The sequence below is a fragment of the Hyaena hyaena genome, unplaced genomic scaffold (genome assembly GCF_003009895.1).
Source record: "Hyaena hyaena isolate Hyena2069 unplaced genomic scaffold, ASM300989v1 scaffold_70, whole genome shotgun sequence".
NCBI classification, from domain to species: Eukaryota; Metazoa; Chordata; class Mammalia; order Carnivora; family Hyaenidae; genus Hyaena; species Hyaena hyaena.
In genome coordinates, this window is record NW_024080701.1 from 2,797,742 (window position 1) to 2,823,434 (window position 25,693).

The window sequence follows — 25,693 nt, forward strand, 5'->3', positions numbered from 1 at the left end:
AACAAGCTGCACATATCTACCTATTCAGAAAGATAGCTTTTTACTTCAGGTTCAGAGAAACAGCTCAAAGCCTAAGAGATCATATTCAGCCCATAGCTGCAGTTCTCAGATTTCACTGATGAAGCAGATTCTTAGTGTAGGCCTGCTCCCACACCATTAAAAGTTTTAAAGCAGTAACTTTGTTGTCAAGGTCTGTTGTTAATTTTTGAAATCCTTCTTCTCAGTCCTCTTCCCGCAACCTACCCCTTTATTAAGGATACTTATTAGCAACCAGGAAACAGAACCAAGCTTCATTCAACATTTTCTTAGCTTGTACTGCCATAACAAAATACCATAAAGTGGGGGGTCTTAAACAACAGATATTTATATGCCAAAGTTCTAGAATCTGGGAAATCCAAGATCAGGGTGTCTGGGGGCATCCTCTTCCTGGTTTATAGACTACCACCTTCTTGCTATATTTTCACATAGAGAAAGCTTATTCTCTGGTTTCTTTTTATAAGGGCACTAATCCTATCATAACCTCATTCTCAGAACCTTATCTAAACTTGATCACCTCTCAGAGGCCCCATCTCCACATACCATCATATTGAGAGTTAGTTCATTAGTCAAAATGAGTTTGGACATGGGGGAATACACAATTTACTTTGTAGCAAACATGTTTCTGAACCACAGTGATATTACAGAACAAACTGAAGTGTTTCCCTGTGTGTTGTCTCTAGCTCAAGACATCTAGGCTTTGAAGAAAGGCCCATTATAGTTTAAAATGCATGAGTTTTCTCATATAGGGGCCCAGCATAGTATCTTGCCTACTCCTGAGAACAAAATACTCAGGTAGATATTTGATAAAAAGGCTTCCAGAAGAAAATCTTAAAGGCAAGTTAACAGTAAAATGTTGACAGCTTTTTTAGAGCTGTTTTTTTTTTCTATTATCAATTTTTTACCTTCAGTGAAAATTTGACCTGGATTCAGAAACAGAAGATTTAGTCTGTGACTTCAGAGCAGAGAAATTTATTCTGTCCTACAAGTTTTGCTAAAAAGCAGTGCTTGCAACGGTATCTGGAATAGATCTATGCCTTTGATCTGCTTTATACTCCAATTTTTGTGCTTTCTCATGACATAAATTACCTTTGGCAACATGTTTACTTTTCTTTACAGCCTGTTTGCAAGTTTTCACCAGAGACTACACTTCTAGCAGCATGTACAAGGATGCAGGGATATCTCTGAGCACCTCCATGAAGTTACCCCTTGCCTTTGCATCTAAGCCTGATGAAAATGGGATTTTACCCAGCCAGCCACATCCTCAGCACATGAGGAAGAACTACAACTTGTTAGCCACTACTGTTTCTGCACAAGTGGCCATGAACAGGCAGCTAATTTGGGAATAATAAACCAACTGGCTGCAGCAGGAGAAGGAGCAATTAGAGCAGTTAGTGCCGTACAGCACTTTAATGAACTCTTAGACAATCCTCTGAGTACTGGGAGGCTTTTGTTTGGGGGGGGGGGGGTTGTTTTGTCTTGTTTTGAGAGAGAGAGGAGCCAGGCTCACCTGAAGTGGGACTCAAGCTCACCTGATGTGGTGCTTGAACTCACAAACTGTGAGATCATGACCTGAGCCAAAGTCAGATGCTTCACGACTGAGCCACCCAGGTGCCCTGAATTCTGGGAGGTCTTGATCAACAACTGGAAGAGGTTGCTCACTCTTGTAGGCCTTTTAGATTAACTGTTAGACCACAGTCAAGACACCTGGTGCCAGAGAAGAGGCAGGCTTTATATCCATCAAAGAGAAGTTGATGGGGTCATAATTTCCATTCCTAATACCCACTGCCATTTAAATATGTATTCTAGGGCTGTTCTGTGAACTCAGTCAGTCTCTACTACTTGTGATTCCCAGTTCTGTAAATAGCAAGTTTTGTTTTAATATAATTATCCATCCACTACTTGAATAAAAAGACAGCTGTTTCTAGCACCGTAGTTTTTACAATCTGGTATTTTTTGTCCATGTGGCCAAAACAAAACAACAGCAACAGCATAAAACTAGACTTATGGATGACAGATTAGCAGGTCTTGTTTTTATTAAGCTTGGATGAAATAGGGTAGGACAAGAGATTTTGTACTCTTTCCCAGACTATGAGAAGTAAGTCTCTGAATAAAGGTTTATGAAAAACCAAATAGAGACTTGTAGTGTAGGAACATCTAAATGTACTCCCTTTCTCTGAGGATTTATCTCATTTTTTCTGTGTAAGTGGACGTCTTAAATATTTTTAAGGGAGCAAAATCCATGCTGTCTCATTATTTTAAATGCTCAGTTATAGATTTCTTCACCTGTTTTGCAGAAATCCATTTTGGTATGAGTATAACTGTTACTATTATCTAAGTATTAACACTCATAGTTTAAGCAGTCTAGCTTCTGTAAGTTAACATATTTTTTCGTTGTCATTTCCAATCATCAGTAATAAAAGATTCAATAATTATTTGTATATTACTTTTTCATAAATGCCCAAGCAGAAGAATAGGAATATATAGCAATTCTTAATGTATTAGATATAAGAATATAACATTCATGTCCAGGTTTGTTTTTTTTTTTTTTAACAAAGCAAGGTTTTGGTGGAAGAATTGAACAATAACTGGCAATTGAGAAACCCAGAGAAGTGGTTTCTAAACTGTCAGCCACAGAGGCCAGGTTTCCATGGAGTTGTCTCAAAGTTCAGTCCTGGGAGGGGCTTCAAAGGTAGGGGCACTGAGTCAATCCCACTGTCTTTAATTCAAGTAGCTTCATTTATTGGACTAATGAAAATCTGTTAAAAAAATTTTTAAGCCAATAAAAACAGCATGAGGCAGGTCATAGAAGCAAAGTGTACTAATGTCTGAAGAGATTATATGCTTGGAACATGAAAGCTCTGTTGTAACAGTAGGAGGTTTGAATGAATCTGAAAATTGACTTTGAAAAGGATTACCTATTGGAAAAAACCACTTGCTTAATTGAGCTAAAATGAACACAAAATGTAACTTTGATTCATATGTTTGGTTGTATAAGGTCATTATGAAGCAGCATTGTTACCTGCCTCCTCATATAATTAGGAGTCCTTCCTAAGCTGTAGCCTCAAGAACAGAACATACAGACCAGCCTTTGGTTTAAAAAAGAAATTGTATTTAAAGAGAGCTCTTTTACTATAACTGGGAGGATCTCTGAGTGCATGAACTAGGTACAGTTTGTTCATCATATGTAAGCAACCTGTGTGCCCTCTGCTTAGGATGTGCTTGCTCTTTGTGCCCACCCAGAGTCCAGCTAATCTCTGAAGGTCCTACTCCTCCAGAGACAGCCCAGAACTGCTCTCCCTAAAACCGTCACGAATATTCCCTCTTCTTGTTCTCCCACAGCACTGTCCTTGTCCTTCCATCTCAGCACCTTAAAATGCTCTATGTTTACTATGTGTTTCATCTCTACATTGCAGTCTCCCTCTAAGAGTTTAGTCATCTATTTCACAGCACATCACAATGTTAGATGCCAAGTAAATGTTGGTTGAATTTGAGAGAACAGTGGGAATATATGTCTCGCTTGGGAGACAATACGTAATTTAACAAATTTCAGCTTTATTTGTATTTGAACAAATTTTTAAATTGTAGAATTCTGATAGAACACTTGAAGTAATTAAATTTACAAAAGAACGTTAAACATACAAGGAATAATTACAGTATGATTGAGGTGGGGGAAGGGCAATGTTGGTCAAAGAGTATAAACTTCTAGCTAAACACAATGAGTAAGTGCTGGGGATTCTATTGTACAGCAGAGTGATTATAACTATTAATACTCTGTTATAGATTTGAAAGTTGCCAAGAGAGTAGATTTTAAATGTCCTCATCACAAAAATGGAATGGTAATTATGTGAAATGATGTAGTTGTTAGCTAATGCTACGGTGGTAATCATTTTGCAATACATAATTATCAGATCAATATGTACACCTTAAATTTGTACAATATTATGTCAATTTTATTTCAAAACTAGAAAAACAATTACACTACCACTCTACTATAACCCTACTTTATTTTATTTTTTTATAACGTTCATTCATTTTTGAGACACAGAGCGCCAGCAGGGGAGAGGCAGAGAGAGAGGGAGACACAGAATCAGAAGCAGGCTCCAGGCTCTGAGCTGTCAGCACAGTGCCCAACATGGGGCTCAAACTGGTGGACTATGAGATCATGACCTGGGCTAAAGTCAGTAAATAGTACAGTGCCTCTGGCTCTTTTAAGTGTGGTGTCACTGCTTAAGTGCCCTGACAACTTTTCTACATTCCCAAGAGGCAAAGTTACAGTAAAGCCATTTTTTTACTGTTTGTTTATTTTTCAGACAGGGAGAGACAGAGTGCGAGCAGGGGAGGGGCAGAGAGAGAGAGGGAAACACAGAATCTGAAACAGGCTCCAGGCTCTGAGGTGTCAGCACAGAACCTGATGCGGGGCTTGAACCCACAAACCGCGAGATCATGACTTGAGCCGAAGTCGGATGTTTAACCAACTGAGCCACCCAGGTGCCCCAGTAAAATCATTTCTTAGTGCTGTGATGTTCTCCCTGCTTCCTACCTTGCACCAAATTGTACCTGTTCTAGACAGCCTGCCCACCTGAGCCTTTGATTTAACAGATGTTACAGTAACAGTACATGTACTGAGTTTTAACCAGAATTTGGCATCATATGAAGGATTTAATGAAGGATTTGCTATCAACCACTGCGGCATGGCACAGAAATTAAAAACTGTCAAAATGTTTCTCTGATCAAGCATTTTTGGGAAAGAGTATGGCTCTGTGTTGTGAGTTGCTTGCTCTCAGGGTTCCAAATAATTTGATCTGGGGAGAAAAGAGGAGCTTCACCTAACATTAGCAGTTGATATTTTATGCTTTCAGGCCCTTTATTTGGCAGGGAGAATTGGTAAGTGAATGATAAGTGCTATTTTTGTAATACAAGCATGGAGGTTTGAAAGCTTGGGCACATTTGACCCCTTTTTAAAACAGCCATTTAGAGTAAATCAAGGGGGAACAATAGGTTAGAAAAACAAATTCTCAGGCATAGCCCTAGACCCACACCTTAAGAATCAATAGAGTAACAGAATGTTTGATAGGCCAGGTGCCCATTAAAATTTCTAAGAAATCGCAGAAAGCATTGAAAACGGACAGGTCTATTAAAATTCCCAAGACTCCAGAATGCCTATGAGGAGAAAACTTGTCATAATAAACTTGGCCTTTTCCATCCAAGTAAACTGAATTTTTTTTAACTACATAACTAAATGGGAAACTGAAGCCCATGAGATCCTAGATGTTTTTCATTAAAATCAATGTCTAATAGACTTCTAAATTATAATAAAGATGACTGCATATTAAAAAATACATATTTCTCTGAAACTTCTAAATTATAATAAAGATAACTGCATGTTAAAAAATACATATTTCTCTGATCTAGATGCCCCATTTTGTAACCTAAATCTAGCCATTTCTATTCTCTTGGGTTTTGTTGCTTGGTATTTTTATTTTTCAAATTTTATATTGTCTATCATTCTATGTTGCTTCCATGTTGTACTCTAGGCAGAATTTTACTTAAGTTCCCCAGCCTCTTAAGAAAGCTGAGAATATCCCAGCCTCTAGAGAAAATTTCCCTGGCCCTATTCCCAGGTGTACAGGAAGTGCCTTGATTAAAATCAAGCACCAAGTTTAGTCATCTATCCTAAGGAATCCCAACGACCACTATTTTGTTCTCTACTCCTTTCCATTCTGTGGTCTGTTATCCTTCATCTTTCATTCAGCTAGAATACAGTTGCCCTAGTTTTAACACCAAACTCTTAAGATACCTGCAGTTTGTCATACATAGAGTGGCCATATGTCCCAGTTTTCCAAAAGCAGTTTCAGCTCATGCCTATTATTCAGTATAATTATTAATAGAGACCTCTCTTTTTTTTTTTAATGTTTTTATTTATTTCTAGGAGAGAGAGAGAGACAGCGTGAGCAGGGGAGGGTCAGAGAGAGAGGGAGTCACAGACCGAAACAGGCTCCAGGCTCTGAGCTGGCAGTCAGCACAGAGCCCGACGCGGGGCTCGAACCCACGAACCGCGAGATCATGACCTAAGCGAAAGTCGGACGCTTAACCGACTAAGCCACCCAGGCGCCCCGAGAGACCTCTCATTTTAAAGGTCCTGCTCTCTCCAGTTTACTTGGCCTATAATAATTCAAACATAGTTTCTAATCATTGTAATTTGACTTGAGAACTGGCCATCACTGGGGTAACAACCTGTTAAAACCCATCTCGTGTCCATTTCCAGGTTCCTCTTCTGGCTGAAGTTTATGGTATAGAGGGAAATATTTTCAGGCTTAAAATCAATGAAGCAACTCCCCTGACACCCAGGTATGAAGTTCCTGATGTCATCACAAGCAAGCTAAGCACTTTAAGGTAAGCCAAGGAACAAGAGGTCTTGGACACACCCTCAATGGTCTTTTATTATACCATGAGCAGTAGATTTTGCATGTTCCTCCTGTTTTTTCTGTTTGAAGCTACAATCATTTGCAGAGTTAGTTTTCAGTTATTTGGGGATGCATTTATGCTTTTTATATGTTATCTACTCTCCACCATTCGATTTATCAGCACTTATTAATGAGGAGAGGCAGAGCTTTGATCCCTGCTGTCCTTCTTGAAAAGAAAAGGATTCGTCAACCAGACTTTGGGAACAAATAGAATGAGAGCTATTTAATTTACTCAGATTAGCAGCAGGGCTCCAGAGATCTAATACAGTAGCCAAACTCCCATGCTTACCACAATTTACAGTTAGGCTCACATTTAATTAAGGGTAGTCTCAGAAATCTAACATGTAATTTGACTTAGAGTCAAAGGTAAATTAATTATCACTAAGTGAAAAGCAATCTTTGGGGATCAAAAAACATTTTTCATATACCTTCGGCCTCTTCCTCAGTTCTCAGTACTCTTTCCAGTGATATTTCATTGGTTCTGCCTGCTGATTCCTGTTAGTTTTTCATATTATTTCACTAAAGGAATATAGGCTTATGCCAGATGCTTTAATTTTCATTATCGTAGTTGTATGTGGATTACTTTTTCCATAAAAATTTAGTCAAGTCAATAGATTAGAAGGAGAAAGTACTTCAATTATAGTAGAATCTTCATAAATTCAAAATAGGTCTAATCACTGAGCTGCTCCTCTATGCCAAGAACTTAGGAAATGGGAATTATAAAGAGGCTGTTTTCTGGGCACATGGGTGGCTCATTTGGGTAAGCATTTGATTTCAGCTCAGGTCACGATCTCACAGGTTTGTGAGTTCGAGCCCCACATTGGGCTCTGTGCTGACAGCTCAAAGCCTAGAGCCTGCTTCAGATTCTATGTCTCCCTCTCTCTATGCCCCTCCTCCCACTTGTACTCTGTGTGTGTGTGTTTCTCTCAAAAATAAACATTAAAAAAATTTCTTTTAAAGACTGTTCTCAAGGCTTTGCAATTTGGTGCACATGCGTGTGCACACGTGTGTGTGTTTGTGTGTGTGTGTTTACTTGGTCACAGTATATTATTTTTGTTATCCTAGAGAATTCAGTTTACCAGTGACCCTTTTAACGTTTTACATCTGTGTTAAGTAAAATTTGTAGTTTTCTTTTTCTGTGTTATTGCTGTGTTTTGGGGTCAGGGTTATTACTAGCTTTGTGTGGTAAATACATTCTATTAGTTCTGCTTCTGTTCCAACTTCTTTCTAGAGGGCCTTTGGCTACTTCAGTAGCCAGAAAGTTTAAAAAAATACATTCCTCCATTTCCCATACTCTCATGTAGCTAGTTTCTGGTATAATTCAGGTTCTACCAATCAGGTACACTTACAGTTATCTTAACTTTAGAACTGAGCTTCTGATTTTGCTGGCATGGATTTGGCAGCTATAGAATGTCTGTAGAGGCACACTAATTAGGGCAGTAGTTTATTCATCTCTGGAGCTAATACGGTATAATCTTGGAGCCTAGCAGTTGCTATAGTGACTTCTGATTATCTAACTTCCTGATTTTACCTACAATGGAAGTCCCATGGACCACGCAGTAGTGATCTAGGGATCATTACCGCATGCCCAGCCTATTACCTCAGTTTTTCCAATGATGTCATAAGCTCCCAATTCCCTCATATTAAGTCACTTATTTTCCACTTAAAATAGCCAAAATTTTTTATTTTTTCAATGTTTATTTATTTTTGAGAGAGAGAGAGACAGAGCACAAGCAGGGGAGGGGCAGAAAGAGAAGGAGACACAGAATCTGAAGCAGGGTCCAGACTCCGCGCTGTCAGCTCAGAGCCCAACACGGGGCTTGAACCCACCAACAGTGATATCATGACCTGAGCCAAAGTTGGACGCTTAACTGACCAAGCCACCCAGGCATCTCCAGATTGTTTTCTTTAATGTACAGGTGAATCTTGGTTGATAGAGTCTTTGGTATCAGAAGTGAGTATAGGCAACAGACCCTCTAGGATGGGAAAATGAGATTGGTTAGCTGATTTAGCTGGATTTGAAGGCTTGGTTATCATTAGAGGATAAAATACTAGTGTTATGGGCTGAATTGTGCCCCACCCCCACCCAAACTCATATGTTGAAGCCCTAACTCCCTGTGCCTCAGAATGTGACTATATTTAGAGGTAGGACCTTTGAAGAGGTAACTAAGTTAAAATGGGGCTGTTAGGGTGGACTCTAATACAATATGACTAGTGTCCCATAAGAAGACGAGATTGGGACACAAGTGAACACAGACAGAGGGATGACTATGTAAGGATAAAGGAAGAAGATCGCCATCTGAGAGCTGAGGAGAGAGATCTTGGAAGAAACCAAACTTGCTGACACTTTGATCTTAGACTTCCAGCCTCTAGAATCATGAGAAAATAAACTTCTGTATTTTAAGCCACCCAGTGTGGTATTTGTTGTGGCAGACCTAGCAAACTACACAACTGGTAATAAACCACAGCATTCCGTGGCAAAGTTACTTAAATTACTACCTGCCGTCAACTGGAATAAAGTGCATATTGAAAGTATGGCCCCTGCAGACCAAGCGATAGGACCATAGGATAGCATGATTGCCATAAAGAACTCAAGATTCTGAGGTGGCCTGTTAATAACTTCACTGAAGAACTTAAAGACAGAAAAGAGAAGTCTCAGGCTTTAACTTCTTAGTTCAAGGCATTTTCAAAAACCAAACAGGTTTTTATGACAGTCTTAAAAGTCTCATACCTGCTGTAGCTACAGAGTCCGTATAGCTGAAAATTAGATACAGAGTTTAACTCTATGGTTCACTCAATTAGACCATGAGTTTAATTCACAGCCTCATCAGTTCTGTGAATTTAGGGCACTAACTGGGAAAAGGAAAAATTAAATGGCCACATTTGGCAAGATTTGGATAACTGAGTACCCAAACTTTAGAATTCCACCAAGCCTTCCGTTCCAGCAGAAGCACCTCCTTTTCCTCCAACAAGGCTGATCCTACTTTGCTTGGACACCTGTGTTGACCTCATCTAACGTATATTGTCCAAGTGGATTCCAGTGCTCATTTTGCCTCACCCCTACCACCCTTGACTGCCTCTAAGCCCGCTATCAGAGCCTAACATGCCTAGGGAGCTAATTACAGTCAAACACTACGTCTAAAGAATTGTAAGATTTTACATTGGCACCAACCTGGGAAATAGTGGATAGAAATTATTTCTGAGGGATATCCTAGACTGAAGGAAGGAACGTAATTTTAGGACCATGTTAAGTTTTTTGACATGGGTACCAAAGAATCTAAATCTGATGTACTAGCTTGGACAGCTGGGAGCGGGTCTAATTATTTGCTTGGTTGGTTAATTATAATCTGTACTCAGCTATGGACCCTGCTGAATGAAGCTGAGATACCAGTTCAGCCCTGGCACAGAGTAGAAGTGACGATCCATAGACTTAAGGAGATGAAGATGCTGAAGTGGATATATCGTATGCAACAGCTCAACTCCTTTCATTGAGAAATAATTTGATGAAGGAACACTTGGAAAGCATTGTAGGGAGTGAATGTCTTTTATGAGCTAGAAATAATGGTGGAAAATGATGCCATCAAAATGGGCTCCCTGATTTCAGTGGAGATGGTGAGACTCCAGGTACATAATGAAAGTAGCAACGTTTAGGGGAGCCTGGGTGGCTTAGTCAGTTAAGCGTCCGACTTTTGCTTAGGTCATGATCTCGCGGTTCATTGGTTAGAGCCCCGCATCGGACTCTGTGCTGACTGCCAGCTCAGAGCCTGGAGCCTGTTTCGGTCTGTGACTCCCTCTCTCTCTGACCCTCCCCTGCTCACGCTGTCTCTCTCTCTCTCCTAGAAATAAATAAAAATATAAAAAAAAAAGAAAAAGAAAGTAGCAGCGTTTAGTTATTAGTGGCAAAGTGAACACATTTCCATAATGTGCAGCAGGGCATGTACAGTACCCAAAATGTTTAACTCTCAGGGCAGTGAACAATGTATCAAATGTATTCAGGTCCAGTGGACTGAAATAGATGCATTAAAGTCCTACTTAATGGAACAATCAAAAGAATTCCATTTTGTTATTTGTTTGTTTGTTTAGAGTGAAATAGAGTGCAAGGGGCAAACAGAGGGAGAGACAGAGCCCCAAGCAGGCTCCACATTGCCAGCATAGAGCCTAACACAGGGCTCGAACCCATGAACGATGAGATCATAACCTGAGCCGAGATCAAGAGTCAGATGCTCAACCAATGGAGCCATCCAGAAGCCCATGCATTTAGGTTTCATGAACAGTGAGATACAACCTCACACACTACTCCTGCCAGTTACCAGAACCCCAGTATCTTTCTTCAGGAAGGCCTAGAATTCATGGAGAAGGACTTCGCAAGAATATAATAACATAAAATATCCCTCCTCATTTTCTCTAAGGAGGCATGTGACCATTTACCAGAGTGACTATGCACCAGAGAAAGAAATATCTAGAACTCTGAAAGATTCTAAGTGCTGCCTCTGAGCTTACATAATTCCTGGGGATCTAGAATATTCTAACAGTCTAACTCTCAAATCAGGGACTGATGGGGAGTCGGGAGAGATTACATCTCATCGTGGACTCACTGGGTCAATAATCCAATCTATGTCATTTCCTTAGTTTCTGAGTATATGGTTGGAATGAGAAAGAAAAGCTAAGTGTTTAGATTCTGTGCACCAAAGTGTTCCTAGACTGTCCAGACCAAGGTGATGATGATGATAGCTATCATATTGAGTGCTTATTATTTGCCAGGCACTGCCAAGTACTTTGCATGCAGCATCTCATTTAATTCTCCCCAAAGCTCTATTTGTTCTTTCTTTTATTATTTCTACTTTACAGATGAGGAAACAGAACTAGATAGACTGATTAACTTGTCCAGAGTTATACTCCTAGTGCATGATAGAGCTATGCTCAATCCAGGCTTTCTGACACCAAACCCCTACGTCACATGAATATGGATTTGCACATTAATTTGAATTGAGAATCACATTGAGCTATATAAACCTATTTTTCTCTTCTTGCTTTGTTTTCTAGGCTGACTTCATCCTCAGGGGATGCAGGTAGTCTGGTATTGGCTGATGGAGAAGGAGATCTCAAGTGTCATATCACGGCAAAGCCCTTCAAGGTGGATTTAAAGTCTGAAGAAGAAGTTGTGATGAGCATAAACTCCCTGGGCCAGTTGTACTTTGAGCACCTACAGACTCCTCTCAAGCAAAGGTATTTTATTTTTGCATATTAATGGACATAAGAACTTAAAAGGGGCACTTGGGTGGCTCAGTCAGGTGAGCATCCGACTCTTGACTTTAGATCAGGTCATGATCCCAGGGTCATGAGATCGAGCCCCAGATCAGGCTTCGTACTCATTGTGGAGTCTGCTTAAGATTCTCTCTCCCCACCCTCCCTTCCTCTTTCTCTTTAAAACAAATCAAAACAATGTAAGAAAACTTGATTGTGATTACCAATTGCCTAAATAGTTGATATATCACCATGGAAAGTTGGTTCACCATATTGCTGGAATATTATTTTGAGAAATTTCATCTTTTCGCCCATTCAAATAAATGCAGGCTTGATGACAAGAATGAAGCCCAGGCTTTTGCAACTTGACACTCTTAACACGTCCCATGTGTTTAACTGATGGCATTGTCTACCCTTCTATACCCTTAACAAGCACTGTCTGTTGAGAATTGATTAATGTTAGTGGGAATATGTCTTCAGAACTTCATTTTATCCTCTTACAATAACTTCAGTTACCTTATACTTAAATAATTTCCAAAAATTTTCTGGCAGCAGTCACTTGATCAAAGCTGTTTGTGTAGGGGGGGTGTCACATGAACTGGGAGGTAGTAATAGGGGGAGATTCTTCTTCCATTTTTTTTACGACTATTGTTTTCAAATTCTCCGGTCTGTAGGTCTTTCTATTTTTATCCTAGTGGTGAACATCTTACATGTTCTGTAGAAAGCATTGAACATTCATTCTTGCCAGACAGTGGTTTTTATATTTAAAAATCTTATTTTCTAAAGAAAAAATAATCTTATTTTAATTATTACAGAGATAGTGTCTGTTCATTAAAGGAAAAATAGAAAATGTTGTAAAGGAAAATTCAAATACCCATAATTCTGGCCCTTGTTAGTACCTCATGAATATTCAATTTTTTAAAATACTAATAGCATAACAAATACCTGTGACCCAAGTACCCAAGTTATTTATATTTAAGTATTTTTTCTTTTAATAAATTCCCATTATTTTTGTTTTAGAGGTGATATATAAGTTGCGCTTAATATTTTTAGGATAAGCACATGCTACAAAGGAGTATATAGTGAAAAATATCCTCACCATTTGTCCTTGAGCTCCCCAGTTCTACCTCTGAAAATAATCAGTGTTAAAAAAAAATAACAAAATTAACAAAAAAAAGTAATCGGTGTTTCCAGTTTTTCATATATCCTTCCAGAGATAATTTAATTTATGCCCATACAGTAAGATATGTACATTCTGTTTTATCCTTTCTGAACACACATGATACCACCTTTACACATTATTCTGCACTTTGTGGTTTTTCCTTTACCAATTTGATAGTTCCTAATTTCTTTAAAGCAGGTATATAGTTTCCATTGTATGGTTGCACAATGATTCATTTAGTAAATTTCCTCCTGGTGGACTTTAAAATTATTTCTAATCTTGTTTTACAGCCACTCACTTCATCGATAACTTTGTATATGTATCATTTTGCATACATGCAAGGATATACACAGACAAGTCATAGAACTACAGTTGCTGATCAAATGGTTTGTGAATTTGTAATTTTGACTCATGCTGCCATATTGCCTCCTATAGAGGTTGTGAACTAGTTTATATTTCCACCATTACATTTGTGTCAGGAAAATCAGATTATCCACCTAGAAAAATTTTTAAGTTTAAGACCCAAGCCTCACATTAGCAAAAATGAATTCCAGATGAAAAAAATTGCACAGTAGGAACATCTTGAGCTCAACTCCTCCCACACACACATCCAAGTCTACAACTACATCACTTCTGGGCCTTTTGGCTAAGATCAAGGGTAGCAGCTATCCTTACCAGTTTAATATCTGCTATACCCTCTATTTGAGGACAACATAGTATATTAAATGGATTTTTGGAACTAGGAGATGGAATAGGAGCTTTCTCCTTTCACTTCATGCATTGACGTGGTGTTGGAGTACCTTTAGGAACAGTGCACCCACCGTTTGGGTTGGGGGGCGAGGGAGGCAAGTAAAGATTGTACCAAAAAAAATGTACAACTACATATAGAAAACTATCTGTGAGAATGAACTAAAGACTAACAACAGATCATACAACTAAGGATATAAAGAAAAAGCCACATTACGGTACCGGGTAGGAGGAGTAAAGACATGGTTTAGTCAGGTCCCACACCCCCCAGTGCAGCAACCCACAAGAGGGAGGGATATCACAACCATAGGGGCCTGCCCTGAGGAACAAGAGGTCTGAGTCCCACATCAGAGGGCCTGCACTGGGGGACTTACACCAGGAAGATGAGTTGCCCTAATGTCTGGCTTTGAAAACCAACAGGGTGTATGTCCAAGAGAGTCAGAGGGCAGTAGGAAACAGAGACTCTGCTCTTTAATGGCATGTGCACAGTCACACTTGCTTTGAGGCCCAACACAGAGGCAACTGTGTGAAAAATCCCTGGGTTACATGTGAAGGAGATTCATTGACTAATTTTAGGGCATGTGCCCGAATGGCAGGAATCTGTAGGAATGTCCTTCAGGGACAGATGTACTGATGGCTACCGTTTTACTTATTCCTTCTACCTAGCTGGCCCAGCATTGGTGGATGTCAGTTCTGGCACTCTTTTATCTACTATGCTAGTGCCACTCACCCCACCCCAGTGTTCCCCTGCAGACTTGTCCCACCCAAGCCACCTCCCAGCCTAGAGCCCTTCCCAAGTGTCTTTGCACCCTGGCATTCCTGGCAGGTGCTTTAGCTCACATCAGAGCTCCTTCCAAGCAGCCTCCAACCCCAGCACTTGCAGGGGGCAAACCCAGCTGGGACCAGAACCCCTCCTAGGCACCTCTGCCCCAGGAAGTCAGCCCCACACACTAGAACACCTACATCAGTCACAGCTGGACCCTGCAGCAAACCATGCAGGAGACATGCCCCACCTACCAGTGCACTCACAGCTGTCATTGCCAGGCCTCACAGCCAGCCATGCCAAGGACCAACCCCACACATCAGCATATCCACACCAGTCACAAACGGTATCTTAGCCAGATGGGCCAGGAGCTAGCCCCGCTAACCAGTATGACCATAAACAGTCACAGCTAGACCTTGCAGACAGTCATGCTGGAGGATAGCCCCATACACCTGTGTGTGTGCACCAGTTACAACCTAGCCACAACAGGAAGGTGTACACAGCCCACATAGAGAATGATCTTGGGGCACATGACTGGGGTGACTAAGGTATTTGCACTACTGGGCCCATAGGACACCTTCTGTATAAAACCACTCCTTCAAGATCAGGAGATGTAACTGATCTACCTAATACATAGAAGCAAACAGAGACTTAGGCAAAATGAGACAGAAGAATATGTTCCAAATGAAAGAACAAGACAAAACTTTAGAAAAAGAACTGAACAAAACAGATAAGCACTCTAGCCATCAGAGTATTTAAAGCAATTCCCTCCAAACTCAGGAGAAGAATAGATGAACACAGTGAAAATTTCAATAAGGAGATAGAAAATATAAAAAGAAGCCATTAGCTGAAGGATAAAATAATTGAAATGAAAAATACACTAGAGGGAATCAGCAGATTAGATGATGCAGAAGAACAGATCAGCAATCTGGAAGACAGGTAGTGTAAATCACCCAATTAGAAAAGAAAAAAGAATTTAAAAAAAAAATTAGGATAGTTTAAGGGACTACTCGGGTATTAAGCATATAGACATTCACATTATAGGGATCCCAGAAGGAGAAGAGAGAGAGAGAGAAAGGGACAGAATCCTATTTAGAGAAATAATGGTGACTGGGTGGCTCAGTCAGTTGAACATCCGACTTTGGCTCAGGTCATGATCTCATGGTTCGTGAGTGCAAGCCCCATGTTGGGCTTTGTGCTGACAGCTCAAGAGTCTGGAGCCTGCTTCAGATTCTGTGTCTCCCTTTCTCTCTCTGCCCTCCCCTGCTCGCTCACTCTCTCTCAAAAGTAATATAAACAAATAAACAAACAAATAATTATAGAAAACCTCCCCAACCTGGTGAAAGAAACAGACATCCAAATCCAGAAAGCACAGAGAGACCCAAATAAGATGAACCCAAAGAGACCCATACCAAGGCACATTACAATGGAAGTATCAGTAGTTAAAGATGAGAGAATCTTAAAAGCAGCAAGAGAAAAACTAGTTACATACAAGGGACTTAAACTTGATAGGCCAGAAGGGAGTGATACTATATATTCAAAGTGCTGAAAGGAAAAAACTTACAATTAAGAATACTTTACCTGACAATGTTATCCCTCAGAATTGAAGGAGAGATCAGGGGTTTCTCAGATAAGTAAAAGCTATAGGAGTTCATCAACACAAAAGCAGGCTTCCAAGAAATGTTAAAGGGACTTCTTTAAATGGAAAAAAGTCCCTAACTGGAAATGAGAAAATTATAAAAGAAAAAAATCTCACTGATCAAGGTAAACATATATAGTAAAGGTAGTTGTTCAGCCACCTACACATAGCTTGCTCAAGGTTAAAAGACAAAAGTAGTAAAACCATCCAGACCTACAATAATTAATCAAGAGATACACGAAATAATAAGATGTAAAATATGACATCAAAAACATAAAACATGGTGGGAGGAGTAAACATGTAGTGCATTTAGAAAACATGTAGTGCTTGAACTTAAGTGACCAAACAGACTTTAAAACAAAAACTGTAACAAGAGACAAAGAAGGACATAATGATAAAAGGGAAAGATCCAACAAGAAATGACATATTACATCAGATGAACTTTATACATGCATGCATGCACATACACACAGACATTCTATCCAAAACAGCAGGATACACATTCTTTTCAAGTATATCTGGAGCATTTTCCCAATTAGATCACGTTAAGCTGCAAAACAAGTCTCAATAAATTTTAAAAGCTTGAAATCATTATCAACCATATATTCCAACTACAATGTTATGAAACTAGAAACCAAATACAAGAAGGAAACTGGAAGAAAAATACAAATATGTGGAAGCTAAACAATATGCTACTAAACAACTAATATGTTAAAAATAAAGAGGAAGTGGGGCGCCTGGGTGGCTTAGTCGGTTAAGCGTCCGACTTTCGCTTAGGTCATGATCTCGCGGTTCGTGGGTTCGAGCCCCGCGTCGGGCTCTGTGCTGACTGCCAGCTTGGAGCTTGGAGCCTGGAGCCTGTTTCAGTCTGTGACTCCCTCTCTCTCTGACTCTCCCCTGCTCACGCTGTCTCTCTCTCTCCTAGCAATAAATAAAAATATTTAAAAAAAATAAAAAAATAAAAATAAAGAGGAAGTAAAAAATACCTACAGACAAATGGAAATGCGAATACTCCAAAATCTATGGGATGTGGCAAAACTAGTTTTAACTGAGTTTATCACAAAACAGGCCTACCTCAAGAAACGAGAAAAATCTCAGATAAATGTTGTACCCTTATACCTACAGGAACTACAAAAAGCAAAACAAAGCCCAGAGTTCATAGAAGGAAGTAAATAATAAAGATCAGAGTGTAAGTAAATAAAATAGACTTATAAAAATAGAAAAGATCAGTGAGCTAAGAGCTGGTTCTTTGAAAAGATAACAAAATTGATAAACCTTTATCCAGACTTATCAAGAAAAGAGAGGGCCCAGATAAATAAAATCAAATGAAAGAAGAGTAGTTACAGTCAATACCACAGAAAATTAAAAGGATCATAGGAGACAACTGCACACATTACATGCCAGCAAATAGGAGAACCTAGAAGAAGTGGATAAATTCCTAAAATATACAGTCTTTCAAGACTGCATCAAGAAAAAATAGAAAATGTGAACTAATTACTAGTAATGAAATTGAATCAGTAATCCAAAAACTCCCAGCAAACAAAAAGCTAGGACTAGATGACTTCATAGGTGAATTCTACAGAACATTTAAAGAAGAGTTAATACTGTTCTTCTCAAAGTATTTCAAAAAATTGAAGAAGACCGAATGCTTCCAAACTCATTCTATGAGATCAGAATTGCCTTAATACAAAAAAAAAAAAATAGGCCAGTATTCTTGATGAACACTGATATAAAAAATATAAAATATTATCAAACTAAATTCAGTAATATTTTAAAAGAATCATACCTCATGATCAAATGAGACTTATTCCAAGGATGAAAGGATGGTTCAATATCCACAAATTAATCAACATGATACACTACATTAACAAAAATAAGGATAAAAATCTCTTGATTATCTCATTAGATGCAGAAAAGGAATTTGATACAACTCAACATTATTCATTATAAAAACTTTCTACAGAGTTGGTATAGAAGGAGCATACCTTGACATAATAAATGCCATTTATGGCAACCCACAGCTAACATCAAATTTAACCGTGAAAAACTGAAAGCTTTTTCTCTTAGAACAGGAACAAGGCAAGGATGCCTACTCTTGTCACTTTTACTCAACAATACTGGAATCCTACCCACAGCAATAAAACAAGAAAAAGAAACAAAAGGCCTCCAAATGGGAAAAGAAGTAAAGTTATCACTGTGTGCATGGTACTGTATATAGAAAACACTAAAGACTCTACCACAAAAAAAAAGAAAAAAACTATTTGAATTAATAAATTAATTCACTAATACAGTATACAAAACAAATATACAGAAACCTGTTACATTTCTATATGCTTATCATGAACTATCAGAAAGTAATTAAGAAAACAATCCCATTTACAATTGCATCAAAAAGAATAAAATAACTAGGAATAAATGTAACCAAGGAGTTGAAAGACCTGAACCCTGAAATCTATAAGACATTGAAGATAGCACAATGAAAAGGTACACTGTGCTTATGGACTGGAAGAATGAATATTGTTAAAATATCCATACTACCCAAAACAGTCTACAGGTCAAATGTAATTTCTATCAAAATACTAATGGAATTTTTCTCAAAAATAGAACAAATAATCCTAAAATTTGTACAGAACCACAAAAGATTCCAAATAGCCATAGCAATCTTGACAAAGAAGAACAAAGCTAGAGGTATCATGTTCCTTGATTTCAAAGTATACTACAAAGGTATAGTGATCAAAAACATTATGGTATGGCACAAAAACAATACATAGAACAATGGAATAGAATAGAGTCCAGAAATAAATACGTGCATATACAGTCAATTAATCTTCAACAAAGGAAGCGAGAACATACGATGGGGAAAGACAGCCTCTTCAATAAATTGTGTTGGCCACTAGGTATTTACCCAAAGAAAACAAAACCACTAATTCAAAAGATATGTGCACCCTTATGTTTACTGCAGCATTATTTGCAGTAGTCAAGATATGGAAACAACCCAAGTGTCTATCCATAAATGAATGGACAAAGAAGATATGGTGTCCACACACACACACACAATTACTCAGCCATGAAAAGGAATGAAATATTGCCATTTGCAACAGCATGGATAGATCTAGAATATATCATGCTAAGTAAAATAAGTCAGTCTCAGAAAGACAAATACCTAATAATTTCACTCATGTGTGTAATATAAGAAACAAAACAAATGAACAAATTAAAAGACAAAAAAAACAGACTCTTAAATATAGAGAACAAACTGGTAGTTGCTACAAAGGAGGTGAGAGTGGAGATGGGTGAAATAGATGAAGGGGATTAGAAGTACACTTATTCTGATGAGTAATGAGTAATGTGTAGAAGTGTTGAATCATACTGTACACCTGAAACTAATATGACACTGTATATTAATTTTACTTGAATAAAAAATATATTTAAATGTGAATCTAGGCATAGGCCTTACACCCTTCACAAAAATTAACTCAAAATGGGGACACGTGGGTGGCTCAGTCAGTTAAGCATCTGACTCTTGATCTCAGCTGAGGAGCTTGATCTCAGGGTCATGAGTTCAAGCCCCACTTTGAACTCCACACTGACTGTGGAGCATACTTAAAAAAGTTTAACTCAAAATAGATCATAGATCTAAATGTAAAATAAAAACTTAAAAGTTCTAGAAGATAACAGAATAAAACCTAGATGACCTTAGGTATGGTGATGACTTTTTAATATACCACCAAAGGCATGATTCATGAAAGAAATAATAGATAAACTAGGCTTCATTAAATAATTGATAAATTGGGTACCTGGCTGGCTTAGTCAATTGAGAGTCCAACTTCTGATTTCAGCTCAGTTCATGATCCCAGGGTCGTGGCATTCATTGAGCCCCACATTGAGCTCTACACTGAACATGGAGCCTGCTTGAGATTCCCTCTCTCTCTCTCTCTCTCTCTCTCTCTCTCTCTCCACCCCCCCTTTGCCCGTCTCCCTGGCTCATGCTCTATCTCTCTCTAAAATAAAACTTTAAAAAACTTAAAAAAATAATAAAAATAAATTTAAAAAATTAAAAACTATTACTCTGTGAAAAACAGTGTCAAGGAAATGAGAAGACAAGCCACAGACTAGGAAGAAATATTTGCAAAAGACACATCAATTAAAGGTCTGCTATCCAAAATATACAAAGAACTCTTAAAATTCAACAAGAAGAAAATGAACACTCAAAAGTGTGCAAAGGAGCTGAACAGAAACCTTACCAAAAAAGATGAACAGATGGCAAGTAAGTATAAGAAAAGATGTTCAACATCATACATCATTAAAAAATTGCAAACTAAAACAAGAAACCATTATGTATCTAGTAGAATGACCAAAATCCAGAACAATGATAACAAAATGCTGGGGAAGATATGGAACAGGAACTCACACTAATTGCTGTTGGAGATGCAAAAGGATATAGTCACTTTGGAAGACAGTTTGATAATTTTTTACAAAACTAAACATATTCTTACCACATAATTCAGCAATCATGCTTCTTGTTATTCACCCAAAGGAAAAGGAAATCTATGTCTACACAAAAACCTGAACATGGATGTTTATAGCACCTTTATTCATAAATGTGAAAACTTAGAAGCAATTCAGGATGTCCTTCAGTAGATGAATAAACTGTGGTACATCCAGATAATAGAATATTATTCAGTACCTAAAAGAAAACAACTATCAAGCTATGAAAAGACATGGAGGGAACTCAAGTGGAAGTTGCTAAGTGAAAGAAGCCAATCTGAAAAAGGCTACTTACTCTGTGTTTCCATCTATATAAAATTCTGGAAAAGGCAAAATTATGGAGATACTAAAAAGATTAGTAGGTTCCAGGGGTTAAGGAAGACAAAGGGACAGCAAAGCAGAACACAGATTTTAAGGGCAGTGGACTTACTCTGTATGATACTACAGTGATAGATACATGTTATTGTACATTTGTCAAAACCCATAGAAGGTACAATGCCAAGAATGAACCCTAATATAAACTATGGACTTGGGGTGATAATGATGTGTCAGTGCAGGTTCATTGATTATAATAAATGTAGCACTGTGGTACAGGATTTTGACAGGGGGGGAGACTGTGAGTGCATAGGGACAGTTGGTTATACAAGAACTCTACACTTTCTGCTTAGGTTTGCTGTGAACCTAAAATTGCTCTAAAAAATTACAATTTATTAATTTTTTTAAAAATTACAAGGCAACAGGGGTACCTGCTCAACTGAATCAGTTAAGTGTCCATCTTCAGCTCATGATCTCATGGTTCATACATTTGAGCCCTGCATCAGGCTCTGTGCTGACAGCTCAAAGCCTGGATCCTGCTTCAGATTCTGTGTCTCACTCTCTCTCTCTGCCCCTCCCCTGCTCGTGCTCTGTCTCTCTCTCTCAAAAATAAACATTAAAAAATTTTAATAAAATAAAAAAACTAAATGGCAACATACTAGTTGCCTTAAATTTCACCACAAATTTTTAACATGTGTAAAAATTCAAAAATTAATATGCAGATATAAGGAAGAACTTATACAAATCAGTAAGAAAAAGAAGAACAGGCAAATAAAAAATGGGTGATACAAACTGCAGCAACACATATTAACATGAGAATATCAAAATTTTTTAATGCTGAGTGAAAGACTATATATAATACATCTCTATTTGTATACAAAATTTTAAGGCAAAGCCAAATATTTGTTTGAGGACTCAAACACTAGTGGGAATAGTATAAAAAACAGCAAGGGAGTGATTTCACACAAAAATTGTTTAAAGTGCTTACCTGAAGAGTACAGGGAGGAAATGGAGGATACATTTGAGGAGAAGCACATAGGAATTCCAGAGGAGCAAGTCATCTCTGTTGCTTATGTGGGTTCATAGTTGTTACTTTAGTATTATTCTTTAATCTGTGAACTTATGTACTCTTCTATATGCCTACTGTATTTTACACTAAAAATTAATGTATGATGAGGATGAATGGACAATTCACAGAAGAAATAGAAATACCATTAATGTATATAAAGGTAGTTTATATCATTAATGAAAGAAATTCGTTAAAATGTATTGTCTTTTCTAAAATTTTAGACTGCCAAAGATTTTTAAAATGTGTAAGGTCCAGTATTGTTAAGAATGGGGAGAAGTGAGCAGGCAAACCCAACTGTGCCAATTTAAGTTGTTACAATTATTTTGGAAGACAGTGCATTATGTTGCCCTGTAGGAGGGTAACATTCCAGTGGGGGGAGCAGTGTTCTACCTTGCTTGCTTATATTTTGTTTAAATACTGTATTATGTATTACATGTATAATAAAAACTGATAAGGTTTTTCAAGGGTTAATAAGAATTCAAATATATTACATTTTAACAAATCATGTTATTGGATTAATGTTCATCATAAATGTTCTTCAGTTTCATAAACTTATTTTTGTAATGACAGTATTTTAATAAGTTAAAAGACATACTTTATGGGGGTCTCAAAAGTTAGAAATTAAAATCTTTATCAGTGAACAAAATTCTGTTAGTCTTCCCTTGAGTAAAACAACTTTATTTATATTAAAACAGAACTACCAAAGAAAATAAGGAGGACACATCAGTTGACGCTTCTCAGGTAATCTAGATTGAGCAATTTATCTTTTTTTAAATCTCTTTCATCATCATTATGTGCAATATAATGGTTTTGTTCTTCCCTTCCTCTCACAAATGGGTACTTGATAAATACTGCATAAAAATGGGACCACCTATCTCTTGCTCACCTTATCGTCTCATTGATTTTTTTATTCATTTGTCTATTCATGTGTTCATTCATATATAAAACAGGTAATTCTTGAGTGCCTGCTTTTGTGCCAGCTCAAAAAATTATGCTAGGCAAGAAGAATCAGCCATGAATAAAACAAATCTCAACTTGTTGTCATGAATCTTAGAATCTAATGGGAAAGACAGACCCTGACTAAGCACAAGCATGAGGAGTGTTCCCAAAGAGTGCTATAGGAGAATATAACAAGGAACTTGACCAAGATGAGGGTCAGGAAAGACCTGAAGGGAATGATTTAACAGCTAAAACTGGTGCATGAAGATACATCAGTTAGTCTAAAGATGGGAAAAGAATATTCCAGATAGAGGGAATTTCATATTCAAAGACCTTGAGGTAGGAAGGAGCACAGTTGAAGAAATATAAAATATATGTATACTTTTTAGCAGGAAAAAGAAAAGCAAAGGAAACAGTGTTGTGTAACAAGGCCAGAGAGATAGACAGAAGCAATTCAGTGGAAAGTCTTATAATAATTTTTACTAGACAAATAATTGTTGAGTATTTACTATATTCCAGGTGCTGTTCAAGGAACTGGTGATGTATCTCGAATAAATCAAAGTCCCCCATTACCATGCTGGCATTTTTTTTTTTTAATGTCTTGTTAACCTTTTTCAATTTTAACCTAAGAGCAAAGGAAAACTATGGAAAGTTGTAAGCAGCAGAGATACTATAGTCTGACGTCTGTTTTTAAAAGATTATTTTAGCTGAATTCTGGAAAATGGACATTCCAGAAATCTTCTCTTCATCCAAAGTCACATGCATCTTTGAAGGATCCCCGACAGTAGGTACGGCAACCAGGAATGGTGAAAAGTATTTCCAGTGCAGTAAGGACATGCTTCTTCCTCTTGAGAACTGACCCATGCTGATGAATATGAGAGGGAATATTTTTTCCATTTCCAAATAGAGAAGGACAACAAAGACATAGCATTCAACAGTTTTGTGACAATATGTCAAATAAGCTGTGGGGAAACCTCTAACTAGATAGCTTAAATAGTGGTTTTGCCTCACAGATGCCCTAGCAAGAATCTGATGAAGGCTTCGAACCTTCTCTGTAGAACAAAATTTTTATACTGTTTGAGAGAGTTCACAAACTCCAAAGCCCATCCACAGACCCCAGGATAATAATCTCTACATTAAGAATTCAGATGTGATTTAAACACAGATACAGGCACACATACATACAGACGCTCACTTTATAGAATTTTATAATTATGAAGAAACTACCTAGAAGTAGGCAAGGGGCTCATTTTTAAAAAAGAAACATGCATTTCATGCACACATACAACTTTTAGAAAACTTTTTCATTCTGCCAGAGAGAAAGAAAGAAACTCATAAAGCTGAGAAAGGAAACTTATAAAGCCAGGAAAGTTTTTGGTTCTACATCAAAAGATTGTGAACCTGAGCAGTGTAACTTCTCAGGTAGTTGGGCTAATTGAAGCAGGGTGGCCAAGTACCCACCTTGGCCAAAATGTTTGCTTTGTGACCTAAGTTATGTGATTCTCAATATTATGCCTCTCATGTTTCCAAGGTGGGGAAAAAAGGATTTAAAAGATCTTACTTATGTAAAGACTGCATTTTTCTCTTTTTATATAATTTTTGTTTTTTTGATGTTTATATTTGAGAGAGAGAGAGAGAGAAAGAGCTTGAGCAGGGGAGGGGCAGAGAGACAGGGGCAGAATCCAGAGCAGGCTCCAGGCTCTGAGCTGTCAGGACAGAGCCCAGCCTGATCTGGGGCTTGAACTCAGAGCACTGAAATTATGACCTAAGCCGAAGTTAGACACTTAACCGACTGAGCCACCCAGGTACTGTTTTAAAAAAAAATTTTTTTTTAATGTTTATTTATTTATGAGAGAGAAAGAGCAAGCAGAGGAGGGGCAGAGAGAGGGAGACACAGAATCTGAAGCAGGCTCCAACTCCCAGCTATCAGCACAGAGCATAACACAGGGCTCGAACCCATGAACCACATGACCTGAGCCTAACTCAGACGCTTAACTGAGTGAGCCACACAGGTGCCCCAAGACTGCATTTTTCAAAGTGATCTCACATCATTTTGGCCTGTGTAAAGATACTCATGTCAAACCGTGTGGCAGTTCCTCAAAATTACATAGAATTATAATATGATCTAGCAATTCACTCATGGATATATATCTGAAAGGGAAAGTAGGGACTTAAGCAAATATTTGTATACTTGTGTTCTTAGAAGCATCACTATGAATGATGATTCACAGTAGCCAAAAGGTGAAAACAGTCCAGCAACCTAAGAGTCATGGACAGATGAATGTGCACACAAAATGGCATATATACATACAGTGGAATGTTATTTGACCTTAAAAAGAAAGGAAATTCTGGGGCACCTAGGTGGCTCAGTCAGTTAAGTTTCTGTCTTCGGCTTATGATATCACGGTTCATGAATTCAAGCCCCGCATCAGGCTCTGTGCTGAACGCTTGTTCAGAGCCTGGAGCCTGCTTCAGATTCTGTGTCTCCTTCTCTTTCTACCCCTCCCCTGCTCATGCTCTGTCTCACTCTGTTTCTCAAAAATAAATAAATGTAAAAAAAAAAGAAGGAAATTCTGACATATGCTACAAAACGGATGAACCTTGAGGATATTATATTAGGTGAAATAAGCAGTCACAAAGGGACAAATACTATATGACTCTAGTTATATGAAATCTATGTATCTACAGTAGTCACATTCATAGAGACCTGAAGTAGAATGGCAGTTGTCAAGAGCCGGGGGAGGAAGAAATGGGGAGCCATTATTTAATGGGTGTGGAGGTTCAGTCTGGGAAGATGTAAAAGTTCTGGAGATAGATGGTGATA

At 38.1% G+C, this 25,693-nt stretch overlaps 1 protein-coding gene and 1 non-coding gene across 6 annotated transcripts in view; both read left to right on the plus strand.

Annotated features, from left to right (window-relative positions):
- The window catches only part of GANC (glucosidase alpha, neutral C), a 76,857-nt gene that overhangs the window by 7,108 nt on the left and 44,056 nt on the right, over positions 1-25,693 (plus strand). For all 5 annotated transcript variants that reach the window (XM_039232730.1, XM_039232731.1, XM_039232726.1 and 2 more), the window contains 3 exons: positions 6,305-6,432; positions 11,547-11,729; positions 22,626-22,671. In XM_039232730.1, coding sequence (XP_039088661.1) covers positions 6,305-6,432; positions 11,547-11,729; positions 22,626-22,671 — 357 coding nt within the window. The remainder of the gene's footprint in view (positions 1-6,304; positions 6,433-11,546; positions 11,730-22,625; positions 22,672-25,693) is intronic.
- Positions 13,536-13,731, plus strand: LOC120232305. Its single transcript, XR_005528533.1, has one exon. It is a non-coding gene; the product is annotated as a U2 spliceosomal RNA (small nuclear RNA).